The 20637-nt window shown below is 35.8% G+C and overlaps 2 protein-coding genes across 6 annotated transcripts in view; one reads left to right on the forward strand and one right to left on the reverse strand.

The window, feature by feature from the left end:
- Positions 1-7939, reverse strand: part of Nudcd1 (NudC domain containing 1) — a 55583-nt gene extending 47644 nt beyond the window's left edge. For 2 of the 3 annotated variants that reach the window (XM_074069059.1, XM_074069060.1), the window contains exons 1-2: positions 7701-7939; positions 1490-1644 (exon numbers count right to left, since the gene is read on the reverse strand). In XM_074069059.1, coding sequence (XP_073925160.1) covers positions 1490-1644; positions 7701-7818 — 273 coding nt within the window. In that variant the 5' untranslated portion in view covers positions 7819-7939. The remainder of the gene's footprint in view (positions 1-1489; positions 1645-7700) is intronic. The other variant, XM_020180834.2, reaches the window with a different exon arrangement.
- A 150-nt stretch (positions 7940-8089) lies between these two features.
- Eny2 (ENY2 transcription and export complex 2 subunit) lies at positions 8090-20052 on the forward strand. Of its 3 annotated transcripts, XM_074069061.1 has the most exons (6): positions 8125-8282; positions 9604-9680; positions 13485-13555; positions 14811-14885; positions 17389-17466; positions 17968-20052. In XM_074069061.1, the coding sequence occupies exons 1-5, from the start codon at positions 8277-8279 to the stop codon at positions 17463-17465; spliced, it is 306 nt and encodes a 101-aa protein (XP_073925162.1). In that variant the 5' UTR covers positions 8125-8276; the 3' UTR covers position 17466; positions 17968-20052. The 3 variants fall into 3 exon arrangements, with proteins under 3 accessions (XP_020036427.1, XP_073925162.1, XP_020036426.1); XM_020180838.2 differs by lacking the exon at positions 17968-20052 and having other exon boundaries at positions 8090-8210; positions 17389-17658; XM_020180837.2 differs by lacking the exon at positions 17968-20052 and having other exon boundaries at positions 17389-17658.
- Positions 20053-20637: the final 585 nt, after the last annotated feature.

Consider the following 20637-nt stretch of genomic DNA (forward strand, 5'->3'; position numbering starts at 1 on the left):
AGCACCTCCCAATAATGCCATCCTATCATTAGGTCAGAGTCCTCATGATCTAATCCTCTCTGCAAACAACCTCATAGACACACTCAAAAGTATCCTTCACTAATTCCTAGGCTTTTCTCAATTAGATCAAGTTGACAATCAAGATTAACCATCATGCTTACAAAAATAAATAAAGGGGAAAAAACCCCTTTAGGGGGAAATGAGTACTGAAGATACAAGGTTAGGGAGACTTCACTAAATATCTTTTATAATTTTCTCTTTTTTAAATCACCTAAACACTTTGCCTCTGCTAAAATTACATATTAAAAAATTATGGATTTTGTCATGAGAAAACATTAAATGAATTTAAACAAGAAGTAATCAGATGAGACAGGAACACATAGTAATTAGAAAGCTGTTAATGGATTATTGGCTGTTCCAACAAAATATATTAACAATGTATTATGTCATCACAGCACATGAAGTAAAATACATGACAAAAATATAAAAATAGCTCAAAAAAGGGAAAGCAAAGGGAGTTTCCTTATTATTATTAAAAAGTCTTATTATATTAAAAGTCATTATTATTATTAAAAGTCTTATTATTAAAAAGTCTTTTTATATTGTAACTGGACTCATGTTAGTGTCAGAGTATAACAAGTTAAGAATGAATACTATAATCTCTAGATTTGTCACTATAAATAATAATACTGACAGATTTAGATACAAAGCCAAAAGAGAAAATTGAATAGACTTTCCATAAAATTTAAAAGTCAATTAAGCCCCCTAAAATGATAGGAACAGAGTACAGACAAGACAAACTGAAAATAAGACTATGACACAAAACCCAACAATATAAGTAATTTAATTAGATATAACTAGATAAAACTCCCCAATTAAAAAACAAAGATTGTGGTACTGAATAAAAAAAAAAAACAAGACTCAGCTACAGGTTCTTTATTAAAAGACACAGTTTAAAAGTATGAACATAGATAAATTGAAAGAAAAAAACACATACTAATTTTTAAAAAATGTAATGACTATTAATATCAGACAAACAAGATTTCAAGACAAAAATTATTCCCAGAGCTTACAGATAAAGATGGAAATTTTATAATGCTCAAAGATCAATTCATACTGGACTAAACATTCTTAAATCTACTTAAAAATACAAAATGCAAAATTTATGAAAGAAAAATAGACAATCTATTACTATAGTGGAGAATAACACCTCATAAGGGAAGAGACCTGAAGTTACATTGTCATTAATATAAATAATGATGCTCAATGATGGAAGTGAATGTCTATAAATACTTGTAAACAACAGTAACAAAAGGAAAAATTAAAACTGAATTAAACAGAAATGGAACCTTACACAGGCTTATGATAGGATTCTATATACTAAAACAGTATATATACCTCAATTCTCTGGACATGAGATTCAAAGGGAAACTTCAAGACCAAATAGAAATGGATAAATTCTATACTATACTGTATAGATTTTTCTTACCAGCATCACTGTTAAATTCATAATTCTTCCAAGATTATCAATGTAGTAGACACTGTCTTGGTACCATGAGTCACAGTGTAGGTAATTATACATCCCAAAAGCATGCATGTGTTCCAGCGTATATTGATCATCTCGAAGTTTTACTTCTGCAACAGCTGAAATATAAATTTAAAAAAATAAAATAAACAAACAAAATCATCAAAAGTTTTACCTCAGATCATTTCTGTCTGCAGAATGCTTACAAGGCAAAGAAATCATGCTGTGCCAACCACAAAAGCCTTTAGATGATTTACTATATTATGCAATCAAAAATAATTTTTGGGTATCTACTGAATAAAACAACACAGTCATGCCCTTACAGAACTTAGAATATAATGACTATAATAGATAGGACTTTCTTTGCATTAGCTCTCTTTTATTTTAGGGGTCTCTTATAATTATGAATAAAATGAACAGAAATTCTAGAAATGAAAGAGTTCCCATTTTCTGGGAAAATAATAAGCCCAATTTAAAAAGTACTTTTTATACTTTTTAAAATGTTTTAACCTCTATTAAATTATTCATCTTTATCACGCAGTAAAGAAATAAATGAAACAAATAGTGCATTCTCCAATATCATAATACATCTTTCCCACCGATACAGAAAAAAACAGTATCATAACCAGAACAGACACAGAGTTTCCTATTTATAAAGAAGGGCTTTCTCCACTAAAATATTAGCTGCTTCTTTAATTTTAACTCTCCCACATGGGATTTCTCCCTCTCATTCTTCCTGCCCTTCCAATCAGATAAGAACCCTAAGCTCAGGAGTATCCATGACCTAGAATTAATTTCTGTTCAACCAGGACAGATATAAGAATTAATTAATTCTTATTAATTAATTAACAGAATTAATTTCTGTTCAACCAGGACATATATAAGTGAATATGCGGGGCCAACATATTACCTTAATATAAAGCTCACCTTAGTGTATTCTGATTGCAACTATTTTTTTCTTTTCCTAGAACACTTACCTTTCTTACTTACTTACTTCGCCTTATATCCTGGCTAACTAACATTTATTTAGCAAATATTTTAATAGGCACCAATGACACAGTGATGAGCAAAGAATACACAGTCTAGCTTCTTAGCATTTTTTCCAGTGAGGAAATAGCCGTCAAATAACCACATAAATTTCACATAACTTTTATATAATAAATCTTACACAATTAAACTGTGATGTTATTAAAAAAAATGAATACCACAACAAAAAACATAGAAAGCTAATCTACTTGAGAGATTAATGAAATCTTACCAAGGAATGAACCAAGATACAAAAAGATAAGGAATCATTAACTTAAGAAATAATGCTTACATATTTATATATACCCCTCTACTTATTCTAGGCAAAAGGAAAAACAGACAAATGCAGCAAGAAAAACTTGTATTCAAAGAACAACAACAAAAATCCATATGGGAACAAAAAAATCACTGCAGATGAATGAAGGTAGAGAAGTGAGATTGTGAAAGGCCTTGTCTTTATTCCTTTGTTGATAAACTTCTTTTTTCTGGACACATTGGGGTTTGAACTCAGGGCCTCATGCTTCCAAGGCAGGTACTCTACCACTCGAACCACTCCATCAGACTGCCTTTGTTGATAAACTTATTATAATAGAAATTCATTAGTTTTGAGGCACGAGGGAAGTTCAGATTTGAGTTCCAAGAGAGTACTTAACACTATAATGTGGAAAACAGAGTAGAGCAAAGCAAGGGTAAAATCAGAAAGACACATTAGGAAGCTACTGCAATCATTCAGGAGAAGGGTGATTGAAGTCTGGAAATATTTCAGAGGTAAAACTGTAATTTTATGAGAGTTGATAGAGGCTAAAGAAACTACTGTTTAACTTGAGGAAGTGTTTACTTTATATAAAATGATTAGAAATATGGATTGTATTCTACTCATTAGCAGGGAAACTCATCAACTCTGGATTTTCTAGCACCACTGTGTGAAGAAGCTCAATAATGCAGAAAACGTACATAGTAACATAGTAGCCCAAAGCAGTAATACTATACAATAATATAACAAATTAATTTACTTCATATTTGGGGACAGAGAGTCCTGAATAATCTAAACAAACCAGGGGCTTCTTAGCTTTTCTCCTTACTATAACACCTCATCTGCAAACATAAATACACCTGGAAAACCACTGTTTTCCACGATATAGTAGGATAACCAAACCACGATATAGTAGGGTTTGGTTATTGCATTTCAACAAGATAATCTAAGTTATTAGGACACAGTATAACATGCTTGCGATTTTGCAAAACTCTGTTAGTATAGAAACAGGACTCTGAGAAATGAAAAGTTATAATTGCACTTATGTCAAATACCTTGGTATATAGTTAGAGAAGGCAGAACACCTGAAAAAAGCAGTGCTCTGGACATGACAGAGATTAAGCACCAGCAAAGCTCTTTTGTAGAGCTCTCCCAAGAAAGGAAAGAGGGGCAGGAAGGACCTAATCTCTGTTTGGATCTTTGAAATAGCTGAACAAGAACCCTTTTACAGAGAAGTCAGTGCAGTAAATGTTTTACTGTTTAATGTTAACTTACAGTGGAAAAAAATGAACTCTGCTAACAAGAATGGAGTCTTCTCTAATCTTTGTCCAAAATCCTCATGAAATTTCAAAAACCACTGTTCTTCACAGGAAAGCTATCAAAAGCCTCAAGGAGCCTCAAAAACTTACAGCTTTTCATTCATAAGTTATTTATTGAATGTCTAGTATGTGCCAGATACTATACTTGGCTTTGAACATACTCTGTAAAGTAAAACAGACCAACTCCTGTGCAAATGGTGCTAACAGTGGTACGGCTTCTCATCTTCTTAAAATATATATAACGTAGAACTACATGAAACTGCAAATATTTAACTCTTGACACCAATTAAATAGACTTAATCTAATAATTGTTTAAGTACATTAGTTTGAAAAAGAGGGGATAGGAAGGAAAAGCAAGGAACATTAACTTCTTAGACCACTCATCTTCTAGAACCAATTCAGTTAAGCCTTCTACTTAGTTTGCTATTTACGTATGAAAATGTAAAGAGTAAAATGTAAAGAGTCTTCAAAACGCATTACACACTGAAGAACAAGGCAAAGCCAGAATTAGGATCTATACTCTCTTGAAGCTATTTTATATAATACTTACATGACACAATGTTTATATTCATCTGGCTACCTTCCCTATATACCTTCTTCATAAAAGTGGGAGTTTCAGAACAAGCTGTATATAAATAAAATTGTTACATGGTTCTTTCCTCCCTTTACTCCAACAATAGCCTAAAAATTTCACCAGCTTTTCTTCTCTCTGCTCTGAGAGGAAAAAATAGCCCAGAGAGACCACACAGATCACTAGAAAAAGCATGAGCTTCAGATCAGCTTTGCCACTGATTAGTAGCTTATTTTTTCGAAATAGAAAAAGAGAAATTGACATTTACTGTTTATATAGTAGACAGAATTGTCGAACAATTTAATAGCATTATTTAAGTCAAGAGAGTAAGCCACATCTCATCCTCACATCCTAAATGCAGGGTTTCACACACCTGAAGTACCCATCAATGGTTTCCTGAATCAGTGAACTCCTTGGGTTGGGATAACAGAAATCAAGTTATCAATTATGCTTTACTATTTCTAGAAATAAGTTTTTAAAAGAAATAACGTGTTCATCATCCTCAAGTAATTTTTTTTTGTTTCCTTTTTTCTTCTCTTCTTCTGTTTTTAGCAATTTGTAATGAAAGCCTCTCTGTGAACTATGACAAAAGCCTCCAAACTCAACCTGTACAAAGCCTGAGGATTAACTATTCAAACCTCAAATCTATTCAGTTTCTATATACTTAAAATCCTCAAATAGCACCACATTTTAAATACAGTATCTATGGTCCACACAGGGAAAATTGTGTGGGGAAGTGCAACTCAGAGTTTTTAATAAAGATAATATGTTAAATTTAGCAGACTACTACCACCTGAGCCACACCTCTTTTGCTCTGGTTACTTTGGAGATGGGGTCTCAGGAACTATTTGCCCACGGCTGGCCTCAAACTGCAAGTCTCCTGATCTCAGTCTCCCAAGTAGTTGGGATTACAGACCTGAGCCACTGATGCCTGGCCTTGATAGTCTTTCAGAAACATTTACATTAGCAAAGGTGGTGAAACTATGACAACTGATCTGTTATCTATTTTTATAACAGCCAATGGAAAAGTCTAGGAAACATAGTATAAAGTCCAAGAGATTAACAGGACCCTCACTTTGGCAGACTTTTTTGCACCAGCAATACAAGACTGCAATAGTGTGCCGCATACACCTAATTCTTTCCCTTTTTCTTCACTCATATTTTCCCATGAACAAAATGACTTCAACAGCTCCTCCATTCACTCAATTTATTGAGCACCAATATGTGCAAAGAACTAGGGATAGAACAGTATGTAAAAGAGAAACACCATAGAGTTTTCATGGGGCTCACAGTTTAGTGGAGGAATGCCTGATTTGGACAAGGATGGATGGAGTTTAGTTCACTTGTGGACAAAGTGGATGGGGTTAACAAAGAAATACACCAAAGATGACTCCAACACAAGTATACAGAACTGCATTAGAAGTTCCAATCTTTATGCCATCCAAGATCTATGCCCTTTAGTATGACCTTCCCACACTGACTCTAGGTTTATTTGATTTGCTTTGGCCAATGGGACAATAGCAAACTTGTCACAAAGAGCAGATGGGGAAAGTACTTATGCACTTACTTATGTCCGGGAACAAGTCTGCCCTAGCCTGCTGAAGGACGACAGGGACAAATCAAAAGGATATTATCTGAAATAATCTTCAACCCATGGTCAAAGAAACCCTCCCCCCCCAACATACGAGGAAGTGCAGCCAAGATGAGCACAGCTGCCTAGCAGACCCATAACTGAGCAAAGATTCATGAATGTTTAGTCAGAACTAGAGAAGAACCACCTACCTGATCTGTAGATTTGGGGGGCAACAATAAGTGCTTCTTATTTTGAGCCACTAAATTCGGGGTTTTGTTTTACTTTGTTTTCATGCATTAACTAAACATAGTGCCACAGCAGTACCATTTAAGACATTAAAAAAAAGAAAGAAAAGAAATCCACGGTGGGTAAGAGGGAAAGGAAGCGCATCTCTCATGAATCAACCTGAGTGTTTCAACCTAGATACCAACTCCTTCAGGAAGCTTTTCAATATTCATACGTTGGTTTAGAAAAAATACTCAAGTATTACCATTGTTTGTTGGATACATCCCATCGCTGTCTTCCCACACTATTTATAATAATCTATTTAAACTTTTCTTACTAACTAGACAATAGTTATGTTATTCACTTACAGACTGCGTCTTACTCATCTTGGCATCTTTAGAATGTAACGCAAAACACGACAGATGTTTTCGAATTTAGTAAACGAATTAATAAACAATTGCTTGATACTCTAACATCTACTAATTCTGGTCAGTATTTCTCAAAGTGTGATCCACTGACAATATGCATGAGAACCGGCAGGCGCGTGCATTTATTCTCTGGGCTGTACCATTAACGAAAATGCAGCGTTTATGTTGTAAAAAACAATGAGAATATGCCGGCCAACTCAGAGAAACAAAACAGGTAGCAACAGTGTGGTCACTACATCACCTTTCCCTCAGGAAAACAACAAAAAAATTCTAGTTATGTTCTGTAGGACGGAGTCCTTGGTGTGCTGCCAGGACATGGGTACTTCAAAAGGCTCTAACCAGAATGTAGAAATTCTCTTCTAAAAAATGGCTCTGCGTCAGAGGAAACAGCTGGGGATTTTCCAAGGAGGTGTGGCTTCTCGTCAAACACGTTGACGAACGATGCTCTCTAGAAAGAAAAGACGTTCTGAGCTTTTCCTACAGCAGGGGTCAAGCCAGAGACCGATCGGCGGGCTGAACCTGGGCGGCACCGCGTGCCAGACTCCAGAAACTGCGCTGCCGAGCCAAGGCCGGGAAGCAACGGATTCCTGCGGGTTGTGAGAAGCGCATCATTCTCCTAGGGCGGCCACCTGGGTGCACCCCAGTAGGACGCGCCATGAGGAAAAGCACAGTTGCTTTGCTTGCCCGGGTCAGAGAGAAAGAAAACGCGGCAAGGATCGGGCTGATGGCCGCTGAAAAGGAAAAAGGAACGGAGTGCAAGGGGACGCCGCCGCTTCCCACCTGCGTCAAGCTCCAGCTGGTAACAGGGCAGCGGCTCGAGAGAGAGCTTGTAACCCTCGAAGCGGGGGTCCAACAGAGGTCTCTTCACCCTCAGGGAACAATTAGCCGCCACATCCATCTCCTTCCAGGAACCGAAGGTGAGAGTTAATAAAACTCTCGTTGAAAGGTCCGCGCTGGACTTCTGGAACTGAGGCTGGGAAGCGGCGTGGTTCCCATCCCAGAAAACAGCGCGGTGCGAAATGCACACTGGGAATTGTAGTGTCCATGGGAAAGTTGACCCTGTTGCATGCAGGGTTATGTAGTTTTCTAGGAACTTAACATTCGCAGGAAGGCAGGAGCTGAACTCAATTACCCATAAGGCAGAGCGACCAGGAGGCGGCCCGCGCTAGTTAAATTCTCACATTATAGGTAGAGTGGCCAGACCCCGCCCCGGAAATGCGTGTTCTAGCTTTCTGTGTGCTTAGGTGCCCGAGCTACTGAGGGTCTAAGTCTGGGCAGCCGAAGAGTGTGGTAGGTAACGGTCGTCAGCGCAAGGGTCATTTCGTCGCTGGGAAGGGACGGCCCTCGCCCGCGGTGATGGTGGTGAGCTATGCCCGTGGTCCTCAGGGCCGGGACCCGGGCCCAGCCCAGGCTCCTTTCGATGTGCTGTCTTTGGTTAGCTTCCCCGACCCGCGCTCGCGGGCCTGTAGGGCTCTCCGACAGGGCGTGCTTCTGGAGTTGGCCTGGAGCCAGTTCTCGCTTTGTTTTCTGGCTCCTCCCCTCCCGCCTCTCCAGCTGTCTCCGCCGCATTTTATTTTCCCAAAGAGTGTCTGAACTGGGAGGGATCCACTAGCGCCCTTGTTTTACCAGTGAGAAAACTGAGGCCTCTAAGAATTAAATAACTTGTCCAAGGTCACTATTCGTATTTTAGGGGCCAAGGCGAGATCAAGTTCAATATTCTTGGTGTAGTACTGACCAGCCCTTGTAGTTATTTTGAAAATGTTAGCCTCCAACTACAAAGGCAACTCTTCCTTTTTCCTGTTACCCTAAGAACATCCAACTCTGAAACTCATTGCCAGTTTGAGTTTTCATATGGATGAGATGAGAAATAACAGAAGTTGTGTCAAGTTAGTAACAGATTAGGTCGGGAAGCATTAGCTTTTTCCAAGTTTTACTTAAACTTTTAAATGGCTTGAATGTCCTCAAAGCTTAACTAGGAATTAGTTTAAGATTTGTTTTCCCACCAGCGATAAATGTGTCTCAAAATATGCACTCATACAGAGCTAATGGAACTGTTGTAACTCTAGGTATATCCCCATGAAGAGTAAAAAGCACTTATCAATCATTCTTACAATCATTTCACTTTTCACTAATAGTGTCTAATCTTTTGTTGCTATTTAACTTACATGGTCTCCCCAAATTTTGAATGCAGTTAAGTTGCAGAAATGATTAGCAGACAGTTTTGATGTACAAAGTGTTTTGTGGCTTCTGAGCTCAAAGTACCCGAGTTCAAATTCTGCTTTTGCCATTCTCTGTCTCTGTGCCTCAGTTTCCTCATCTGTAAAATACAAATTATGTTAATACTATGTAGTTGGGGAATTAAATGTGTTTTCAAAAAAAAAAAAAGTCCTGTAAAATGATTTGCCCACTACCAGCACTGAAGTGTTTAATAAGTGTTACTTTCTTTTATTATCTGAAGAATCATTAATAAGGGGCATATGGGAGAAGGACATAGTGTAGTGAGTGTCAGGGTGATTTCTTACAGTGCAGTAAATAATATCAAGAGTAATGATATCATTAACACACTTGAAATTTATCACTTTCAGTTGCTAGAATGTTAAATGTGTGAGAATGCTTACCTAGAGAATTTAGAAGAAAATACTTTGTAAAAGTTCTGTACCTGAAAATACATGTTGATGTCCAGGTTAGCAAGATGAACAAAGATGCGCAGATGAGAGCAGCGATTAACCAAAAGTTAATAGAAACTGGAGAAAGAGAACGGTAAGTAATGGATTGTATTAATAAATTATGTTTCATCATATTTATTATGAGAGTGTAAATATCAAGGAATGTGACATCAGTAGAAAGAATTGTAGAAAATTAGATGGGCTCCCATGACCCATGCCTGTAATCCTGACTACTTGGAAGGCTGAGATCTGGAGGATGGGAGTTCAAGGCCAGTTCAGGCAGATAGTTTGTGAGACTCCCATTTGCAAAATAACCAGAGCACAGTGGACTAGTGGTGTGGCTCAAGCAGTACAGTGCTTAGGGCCCTAAGTTCAAGCCCTATTCCCACAAAAAAAGAAAAAAATTTTTTTTTACAGGAAATTATAAATTATCAAAAGTTTCTATTGATAACATCTATAACAAATAGTTTAGATTTATTCATCATTGGAAGACTTGGAAGAGTGATGTAAGAAGTTTTGCAAGAAATGACTGTCTTATGAAAAATTTTATAATATAATGGAGAAGAAAAAAAATAACCAAATAACTACAATTTACTACAAATAATTACACATTACTCAGGTTTTAACAGGGAGGTAACATGATAGAATCAGTTTCAGTTACCAAGCTCTCCTTTTTTTTTTTTTCCTTTTATTCCTTTGTTTTTCAATGCATGAGATTGAACTGTGGGCCTTGCACTTGGTAGGCAAGAGCTCTACCACTTGATCCTTGCCCCAGTTCTTTGTATTTTTCAGATGATTTTGCCTAGGCTGCCTTACACCACAGTCCTCCAACAGCCTCCTTCCACCTCTACCTCCCCAGTAGCTGGGATTGCATATATGCACCACTACTCATGGCTTGTTTTGGGGTAGGGTGTGGCTGACTTTTTGTCCTGACTGGCCTGGAACCAAGATCTTATGTCTGCCCCCTAAGTAGCTGGGATTTCAGGCACATAACACCATACCCAATACCAAGCTATCTTAACCCTAGAGCAGCATATGCTGTTCTTACTCTCTGAAATACTTTTCTTCCTTCCCTTAATTTTTAGCAGATCTTTCTCATTTAGTCTTAAGTACTTCCTCTTCAAGGAATATATTTATTAAAATACTGTTCTATGATAGGATTGTATGCCCCGCATCTAATGCTATGCCTGCCACTTAATTTGCCAAATAAATATTTGGAGAATGAATGGATTTAGAAGTTCTTTTCTGAGGAACCAAAAAAGTCTAGCAGGAGCAGGGTGATAAAGTTTATGACAGAAATACATATGTAAGGAACCTGAGGAATCTTTTCAATGCTACCTATTGACTGAGGGGATTGGATAAGATCTCAATAATAAAAGAGGTAATTGAACTGGGATAAAAGGATTAGCAGTCAATAAAGGAGAGGGTGTTCTAGGCAGATGTAACAATATGCAGAGTTACAGAGCTTTGGCACATGATAATGCTCTGGGAACTGCAGAATAAAAAGAAAACTAGTGTAAAAGCATGTGGCAGCAATAGTGGACTTTGTATAAGTCAGAATTCTTTCATTTGAAAAAAATAGAAACTAAACTCAGAAATTGGCTTAGGCAATGGAAATATGTAAGGCTTGTAGTTGCTTCGTACATCGAGTTTAAAAACTCAAAAATTGTTGTCAAGAATATATATCTCAGTTCTGCTTTCCTCTATGTTCACTTTAATCTCAAACAGGACCTTCCCACAGGTGGCAGAGATTATCAGTTCAAAATTTGCATTGCACCAGCTAAGAGTACCTTCCTCAGCAAAAAGCCTCGTTGGATTACTATCATACTTAGGTAATAGGCAAGTTAAAAGATCAGCCTTGCCTACATCATATTTCTATCACTAGAACATTTCCCACATCCATATACAAGAATGGCACAGTGTTTTTTTTCCATCGAAGGCCTGGAAAATGGGTGCCATGATTTGCAAAAACATCATTGAGGACTTGGTTCTTGGATGATGGCAATTACAAGCTTTTAAGGAAGAGAATGACTAGATCACATTTATATTTTAGGAATTTTAATCTGGCAGTACAGAGGACAGACTTGAAAGAGTCAAGATAGATGGCAGAAAAGTTATTTAGAAGATAATATTGGGTTAAAAATGAAAACAGCAAAAATGGAAAGGAGTGCTTACTTTTTTTTTTTTTTAAGAAGAGACAGCCCTTAATATGTGGAAAGACACTTAGAGCAGTGCTGTGGGATTTTTGAGAGGATAGTGTGGCTGATAATAAGTATAGGGAATTATATATTTGCTGATTTTTGTTCTTTTTCATTAACGCAGTGTAAAGCTAGTGAGTTTCCCCCATGCACCATGCTCTGTTAGGTGTTAGAGATAGATTAATAAACAAAATTAAGTCTGTTCTTTCATGAGACTTCAAATGAGAGGAAACATAATAAATGTGTAATATGTCTGATGACGATGAGTGATAGAGGAAGAATAAAGCAAAGACTAAGCAGAGAGAATGATGTTTTGTACAGAAAGAAAGCAAAGTCAGCTTCACTGATATAAGATCAGAAGGATAGGAGTGAATGGGGGGAGTTCCAAGAGCCTATATATCCTGAGATAAGCTTGCCTAACATTTTTAAGGTATACATGGAAGTTAAGGAGACTCGGTATGTTGGGTGGGGGAGAAAGGAGATAATGTCAGAGGTGCAGCTGGGGAGAAAGCAGATCATGGAAACTTACTTAGACTATGGTAGTTTTGGAATTTTGAATAAATTAGGAGACATTGGAGGATTTTGAGCCATGAAATGAGAATGGAGAGTGTAAAGGAAGAATCAAGGAGACAATTTAGGAGGTCAGGAAACAACTCAAGCAAAAAAAAAAAAAAAAAAAAGGTGCCTTGAATTAGGGTATTAATGGCAGAGATGATGAAAAACTTTTGAAATGTAGTAAGCATTTAAAAAATGAGACCTGTGGGATTTACTCATGGATTGGATATGTCGTGTTAACAAAGGAGTAGAGTGAAGGATGCTGCGGATATTCCTAGCCCAAGGAACCAGATGAAAGGGGTCATCATTTTGAGAAGAACCAGACGAAGTGGGAGAGAATATAAGGCTTGGTTTTGACCCTATTGAGATTAGATATCAAGATGGTGACATCACAGAATGGATCTCTAGAAATATCAGAAGAAGCAATTTGTAGGGATAGACATTCTGTTTGGTTTGGGGTGTGACATGTTTAAACTGAGAAAGTAAATGACCTAGGTTGAGGATTAAGGATTTATAGGAATGAGTATGGCAAAAGTGTAACAATATTTTATTGCAAAATAATTTATTGATGACATTAGTTGGAACATAAACTAGTATTTTACCATTAACCAGAAAGAAGATACTAATTAAATCATGATAGGTGTGCTAATTACTGAATTAGTAAAATGGAGGGGGGGAAGTTAGTCTGTGAGATTATAGAAAGATACAATATGGTGAAAGTAGGATAGCTAAAGAGTAAGACTTTGTAACCGAAGAATAGAGTTTGAAACTTAATGAGTCCAGAAGTTGAGCTCTTCCAAGCTCAACTAATACCCAGTAGAAATTGTATAAGACCTACGATATTCCTGATGGTGATAGAAGTGGAAAGTATAAGAAGACCAGCGAGAACAGCTTCTTAAGAAGTGTTTTAGCCCCTGCTCTTCATTTAATTTTACTTCTGAAATTTGGCCCAGATGAAATTCAAGGCCCACAATTTAAGTGACTTGCTTATGATCAGAGAAAGATTTTGTGAAAGAACCATATGCCACAGTTAAAGTTTTGGGACTAGAAGGCAGGGAATTGTACGGTTGTACCTTTGCTTCAAACATTCCTATCTAAGATGTTGTACATCATCATTTAATTTGAAAACATTTCTTTTTCAACAGCCTCAAAGAGTTGCTGAGAGCTAAGTTAATTGAATGTGGCTGGAAGGATCAATTGAAGGCACACTGTAAAGGTAATCAGTTTCACTTAGAAGATAAGCTAGTTCCAGTGCTCTGAACTGGGTTGGTGTAGGGTTCACTAGGAAAAAAGTATAGTAAGTATTTTAAAGTATGAATGCTCAAGCATAATTTTAAACAAATAGGAAATTAAATCTTTCTATTAGTAATGGTTTCCTCCTATCAGTGGTATATAGAGACATAATTCCTAAAACTTTTTAAATCTTTTTGTTGCTTTTTTAAACAAGTGAGGTCTGAGCCTCAAGATTGTCTCTGGCATCAAAAGATGAATCCTGTATTTTCAGTAATAGTATACTTAGTATGTTTTCACTTAATAAAAAATTGCAACTTGAGAGTTGGCAGACTTGTAGGAATAGTATCCTGTTTTAACAGTGTTATTTTGAAAAATTCATCTATAAAATTTTTTAGGGAATTATGCTTATTTTAAAAAATGTACAATAGAAGCTTGTTACATTGCTGGGCATTGATGATGGTACCACTTGATATATACATGTAACCAGAATGAGTCTCCTTTCTGGGCTCAGCTTTTAGTGTAACGGAATTCTGGAAATTTTTGATGAATCCCCATTATGCTGTAATGATTTCTACTAATAAAATAATAGGGACTGTCATTAACTATAAGAAGGCAATGTGGCAAATTAGCAAAAGCACATACTTTGAGGTCATATGGACTTTAATTGGTGAAAGACTGCAACTGGATTTTAATTCATGTTCAAATGAGTTATTTAATCTTTAAGCCTCAAGTGTCTCACCTTTGAAGTGGGAAAAATGTCTAGCCCACTATATTATTAAATGGTATAAACCACCTGATAGAGATTCAGTAAATATTAATTGTATTCCCTCCAGCCTAAAAAAGAGAAAGGAGTAATGTAGTTAGATTCAAAAAATAGGTTTTATTCCCTCCGTGCATGTAAGTAAGAGTTTATATAATTATAGCAAAGTCTATGCAGTTATAAGTTTCGAGCTTTTACAAAAGTTAGACTTAAAAGTGTTGCATTTATTTGTTAAGTTATAGGTTATTTAGCTGAAAGATGAACAGAGACTTTTATCTTTTTAATCTGAAGAATACTTAATGTGTTTGTAAGATTATAAATTTTCATTAGAAAAGAAAAAAAGAAGTGTCCTCTTTTTAAAAAAAAAAAAAGACCAGTCTACACTCTTAAAAACATGATTTTAACCCTTCCTCTATGAAAATCTTTCTTACAGATAATGATTTTAAATGATATGATTTGTTTTTTGCTTTTGCATAAGAGGTAATTAAAGAAAAAGGACTAGAACACGTTACTGTTGATGACTTGGTGGCTGAAATCACTCCAAAAGGCAGAGGTAAGGAGTACAAATTCTGTCAAAGGAATCCTGTGCTATAGACATTCTTTTCTTTCACTCATTCAGATGTTCTCTCTTTTTGTAAGGAAAAGCACCTCTTCCAAAATTATTTGGGTGCTTTCATTGCTTCATGTAGGAAGAGATAATCGTCTACCTGCCTCTCAAGTAGTCTCAAGTAACACATGAAATAAAAGGTGTAAAAATGTTTTTGCACTGTAAAACAGTCTACCAATGTAAGTTAATAGGGTTAGGTAAATTTTTTAAATCTGAAATTTTATAGAAATACCATCTGAAGGTAGGATTTACAGTTTTATCACATATGGCCTGATTCCACTTAAATATTTAATAATTCAAAGTTTTACTCTAGCCCCTGAGTCATTCCTCTCCTCTTTCCTTATTAAAAATAAATGAATATCTCTCTTGTTGAATGTCTAATTAAGAATTTGGTAATTCCGTAACTTTATGTTCAGGGTAATCAATATTTAAGACTCACAGTACCACTACTTTCTTAATTTCTCCCTTACATGCCTTGTTTATAAAAGGTAAAGGAAAGATAGGAAATATTAACAGTAGTAATGTGTAATAAATAGTAATCCAGGAACCACATTGTCACCTCAGATATAACTACATTATTTTCATTTATTTTGATAAAGTTAATGGTTTTTAAGTGGTAGCAGTTAGATGAACTGTGAGAAGTTCTCGCACACAGAATTAGAATAATTTTAGTGTGAATTATGTAAGTTTGAAAATTACCACTATAGAATACTAATTCCCTGAACTGCTACTTATGAGAAGGAACTACAGAATCCTGTGGTCCTTTTCAACTCTTTCTTAAAGCCTCTTTGCAGCTGAAAACCTGTTGTTTTTTTATAAATTATGTCTCAGGGAAAGGAAAAAAATGTTCTTTTTTGAATTTGTATTTGAAAATAATTTTCACTAAATTCTGTCTCTTCTGTAATGTATTCTCAGTCTGTTAACATTGTTTAGTAACTAGCTATACAGGTTAGAAATTCTCCTTTGCTTCTCCTTCAACATTTCTTTCTTGGATATGTCAGTGTCTTATAACTTCTCTTATAGAGAATTTGCAAATAAAGAAAAGAGAAGTAAAAGTAAATTGTTTCTTTTGTGTTTTTAGTCTCTTATATTTCAGGGTAGACATTTATTTTTAATACATAAAGTAAAATTGGCCTTTATGATGCAGTTTTTTTGGTGTGTGTATGTTTGTTTGATGGTAGTAGAGTTTGAACTCAGAGCCTCAAGCTTGTTAGATGGGCACTCTACCACTTGAGCCACACCTCTAGCCCCTAGGGTGCAGTTTTATGAATTTTATGCATGTATAGATTCATGTGACCATCAAGGTACAAAACAGTTTCCTTACCTTCAAAAACCTTCCTGAGGTATCTGTAGACACACCTTATCTGAAGGTAACTGATCTGTTCTTGATCACCATAATTTTAATTTACGTTTTTTAAATGTATATACTGACTATTACATTTCCAGTGAACTTTATGTAGTCTACTTGTAGGTAATGCTTAGACTAAACAATTTATAAGAGGAATATCTGCTTTACTTGATTTGTGTAATTGTATAATTTTTTGTAGAAATATTGAACTATATATGAACTTTCCTTTTCCCTAGACACAAGTAAATATATTAGATGTTTTAGTTAATGCCCTTTTTTATTTTTCTTTCCTTTTTCATTTTGTTTAATATTCTGAGTAGAAAATGTAGTCTCATGGGTCAAAATTCAGAAAGTATAAATTAACTTGTTTCATTGTTTTGTTGTTTTGCTGGATCAGAGAGTATGTGCATTCATTATTTCAATCAAATATTGCTAGATAACCTTCCAAAATATGTACTAGTTATTTTCCCATTAGCTAACATGAGGATGCCTATTTTCTGTCAGTCATGTTATTGACCTTAGGATTTTAGTCTACCTAAATGATAAAACATGCTGTCTGAATGTCATTTTGGCTTTTGTTTCGTTTCTGAGATTGAGCCCCTCATATGTTTAACAACCATGTTTCTCCTTTTCTTCATCTTCTTTACTCATTTTTGTTAGCCTGCTGATTTTCTTATCAGTTTGAAGCAGCTGTATAATTGAGAGATCAGTTCTTTTCTATAAGAATGTATCCCAGTTTTTGTCTTTTGGCTTTGCTTAAGGTAATTTTGATCAAGTGTAATATGTTGTGTTTAAGTAAAATTTATCAATGTGTTACAGCCTTTGTATTTTAAAATGACCTTCTGTACTCCTAGTTTAAAGAATTTCCCCATGTTTTGTTCATTAACATGCAGTGTATTTAGGTATTGGATAGTCCATTAAAATAAGGAATTGGAAATACACACCTTTGTTTTCAGATATCTCTTATCACTTTTTAAATTGAACCATGGGGATTTATGTGTGGAGTTCCTGTATTGGTAATCCTGAGTGAAATGTCAGGTATCAAATTGGCATGTAGTAATTGGAATCTTCTTACTCCAATGTTTTTGTTTTTTATTTCAGCCCTGGTACCTGACAGTGTAAAGAAGGAGCTCCTACAAAGAATAAGAACATTCCTTGCTCAGCATGCCAGCCTTTAAGGTTGAATTAGATTGTGTTGTTCTGTGGTTTTATTTCTGAAAGAAAAAATTGCCATAAATGAGAAATCAATTTCCCAAAATAAAATCCTTTTTTGTATGATGGTATACAGTTTTCAGTAATGATGTATACATTGTATTGATTTTTTTTCCCTAAATGTGTTATTTTAATAAATATCTCATGAATGAGTTTGAAGTTTGCTTGGATTTTGGAATAAATGGGACTCTGTCTTTATTACTAATTCACTGGATTTGTTGAGAGGTAAAAGTTAGCAATTAATATAAAGTATTTAGTTTGTACAATTATCTGTGCTAAAAGCTGACAATGAAGCAGCCTTTCCTGATTGTCTGCGTATGTTGTATTCCTCTTTTGAATCCCCGTAATATTTTATAAATTGTAAATGCCCCATCTTGTACTATGGTTATTTGTCTTATTTGTTACAAACTTTTTGAGGGTTAGGACTCGGTCTTACTCATCTTTATGTGCCTTCCTTATGCTTCAAAGAATTTACCATCTAGTGGAAGAGAGAACATTTGCAAGCTGGCTGCACACCAAGCTTCTCCCACATACTCTACTCATCTGAACTTTGAAAGCAGAATCTATAAATTGCATCCCCACATACTAAGGTCAAGAAAGAACTTAATGGGAAAAATCTCCACCCATTAGCTTTACTCTTGACACCAGGATTGCCAAATCCGGACTCTTGTCTGTTCATGTGTGACCTCTGCTGCAAAGTGAGATGTTGACCATCCTGCCACTTGGAACTCTCGTACCACTCCTCACATTGTTTCTTCCTACCACTGGAAGTTTCTTCTGTTTCTTGTGGAGTATCTGTTGCTGTATGTGACTTTTAAGTAATGTTTCTTAGGGCTCTCACCTGAGCCCTCTGCCTGACTAACTGGAACTACTTTCCCTGGGCACATCCCAGGAGTTGGGTCAGACCTTGACTTCAAATACCAACATGTTGTTAAATGCTACACTTTGTCTCTAAGCCAGACTTATTTCTAGCCTCCAGACCCATATACCTATCTGCTGTGGACCAGCTTCTTTGGATAGGCCACAAGCACCTCAAACTGACCATATCTAAAAATAGTGACTATATGTTTCCTCCATTAATCACCCCTGCTGTAATCCTTATCTCTGAATGTCACCTCCCAGACATACAGATTACACAGGATGCTTGTTAAATGCTGTTTCTGCAGGTAAGAGATATGGCATAAGATTCTGTATTTCTGACAAGCTCCCAGTTTGTGTGCATGCTGCTGATTAAGGACACTTGAGTCCAGCAAGGATGTAAGTTGTCCTTTTTCTGCCCCCTTAACAAGCCCAGATGATTGCCATAGACTTCCAATATTTCCTTGCTCTATGTGCTCTGTACTTCCCCCAGTATCTCTTCTACTCTTGCCTCTGTGGCCTTACTAAATTAAAGTCTGAGCATTTTATTCCCCTACTTCCAAGTGTCTCAATGCAAGCTGAAATTCAAACTCAACACTTAAGGCCTTCTAGATCTGATACTTTACTAGTTAAAAGTCCCCTGAGGTATCAAGTTGTTCCATCCATTAATACCTTTGAAAATCTGTCAACCTAGAAAGCCCTTCCCTCCTACATGCTCCTACTTGCCCTTCAAAATACACCTTCAGTTGCTAAAACATTATGACACTACTCTGATTGGGATTCCCCACCACTATTTTTCTATAAGAAGCACCTCTACACATCTCTTCCAACAGTGGTTCTTGAACTTCTGCATGCATCTTTCCTGAAGGGGATAGAAATAGACTTCTTTCACTTTGTATGATGCTCACTTATGAATGAATGAACATGGGAGAATGAAAATAGCAATAAATGTATAATTGAGGAAAGACTTGACATTAATCTTTGGTTCACCATTCCAGAAATAATTTCATCTTTCTGATGAATTTAAAATGTAAATGTCTTTGAACTAACGGATTAATTATGTAAAGTTTTGAGCCTTTGATGCACATACAATCAAAATCCTACCCAAAAGAATTTTGTTTCATTTCATCCCTTATAAAACAATGTTACATAGTAATAGGATGTTTATCATTTTGCTACCCATTGTCAAAAAAGAAACAATCTTAAATGGTACACAGGAAATACTAGAAATAACAGCACCTCTTTCTTTTTTGTTAGTATATACTAATTGTAAGGGGTTTCATTCCAATATTTCCATAGATTCATATAATGTCAAATTTACCCCCTGTGTTAATTACTCTTATTCTTTCCCCCCCTTTAAAACAATTTTTAATGTGTTTCATTATTAGCAATAACAGTTCTTATTTCATAGTTCTGTATATAGAAACAAGCCAAAAATTGCTCAGTCACTACTTTAATAACCCCAAAGACAATATGTGAAAGTGAAAAGTTACGAAAATATTTTGAAATGAGACAAAAACAGCTGAATTGGAAATACTTCATAGCAATTTAAAGTACAAAAGAACATAGATTTAATATGAGTGCTGAGAACTCTCCCAATATTACCCCACTAGTTCTGGGTGTCTTTGACATAATTGTCTTGTAATTTGCATCTAGAGCCATTAATATCTTGCAAATAAACCAACTTTGTAAACATCTCGACTCTCATCATTGATTATTTTGAACTAGGAATACATTCTTTAATCTCATACCCTTTCACACTCAGTGAAGTTTAATATAATTACTGTTATATGATTACATTGAGTTTAAGTATCACTATAAGTTTCTCCCGAGTAGGATTAAAGAAGACCCAACTAAATTATGTATGTAATCAGTTTGCTTGGCATTATGAGTGTATCATTTGGTTGAGTAGTGCCAAGCCATGATGGGGATTCGTAATTGGATATGGGACTTTTCATAACTTGATAAAAAAAGCTTTGTCCAACACAAGAGAACTGTGACAGCTGCTCAGTAGGTGATGTTGGAAATGTTCCAGTGTGTGTGTGTGTGTGTGTGTGTATGTGTTTAACCCTTGTAAAATGCTATCTCATATTACTCAGTGACTTCATCAAATCGCTCATATTTACCATTAGAAACCACAGAAAAGCCACTGGAGAATCTACCAAGAAAACTATTAGTAAAATAAGATCAGGTTCTGATCTCATCTATTACCAGGTAAGACTCATTTCTCCTCCTTAGTTTCCTTATCTGGATAGAAGATCTGATAATGTGATCTGGCAG

The sequence above is a fragment of the Castor canadensis genome, chromosome 3 (assembly GCF_047511655.1).
Source record: "Castor canadensis chromosome 3, mCasCan1.hap1v2, whole genome shotgun sequence".
In the NCBI taxonomy this organism is placed as follows: domain Eukaryota; kingdom Metazoa; phylum Chordata; class Mammalia; order Rodentia; family Castoridae; genus Castor; species Castor canadensis.

Bases quoted from the DNA above. Each gene is read 5' to 3' on its own strand.
- Eny2 (XM_074069061.1), top strand. The intron at 9,681-13,484 runs GTAAGTAATGGA...CTTTTTCAACAG, and splicing joins GAAACTGGAGAAAGAGAACG to CCTCAAAGAGTTGCTGAGAG. The intron at 14,886-17,388 runs GTAAGGAGTACA...TTTTTATTTCAG, and splicing joins AATCACTCCAAAAGGCAGAG to CCCTGGTACCTGACAGTGTA.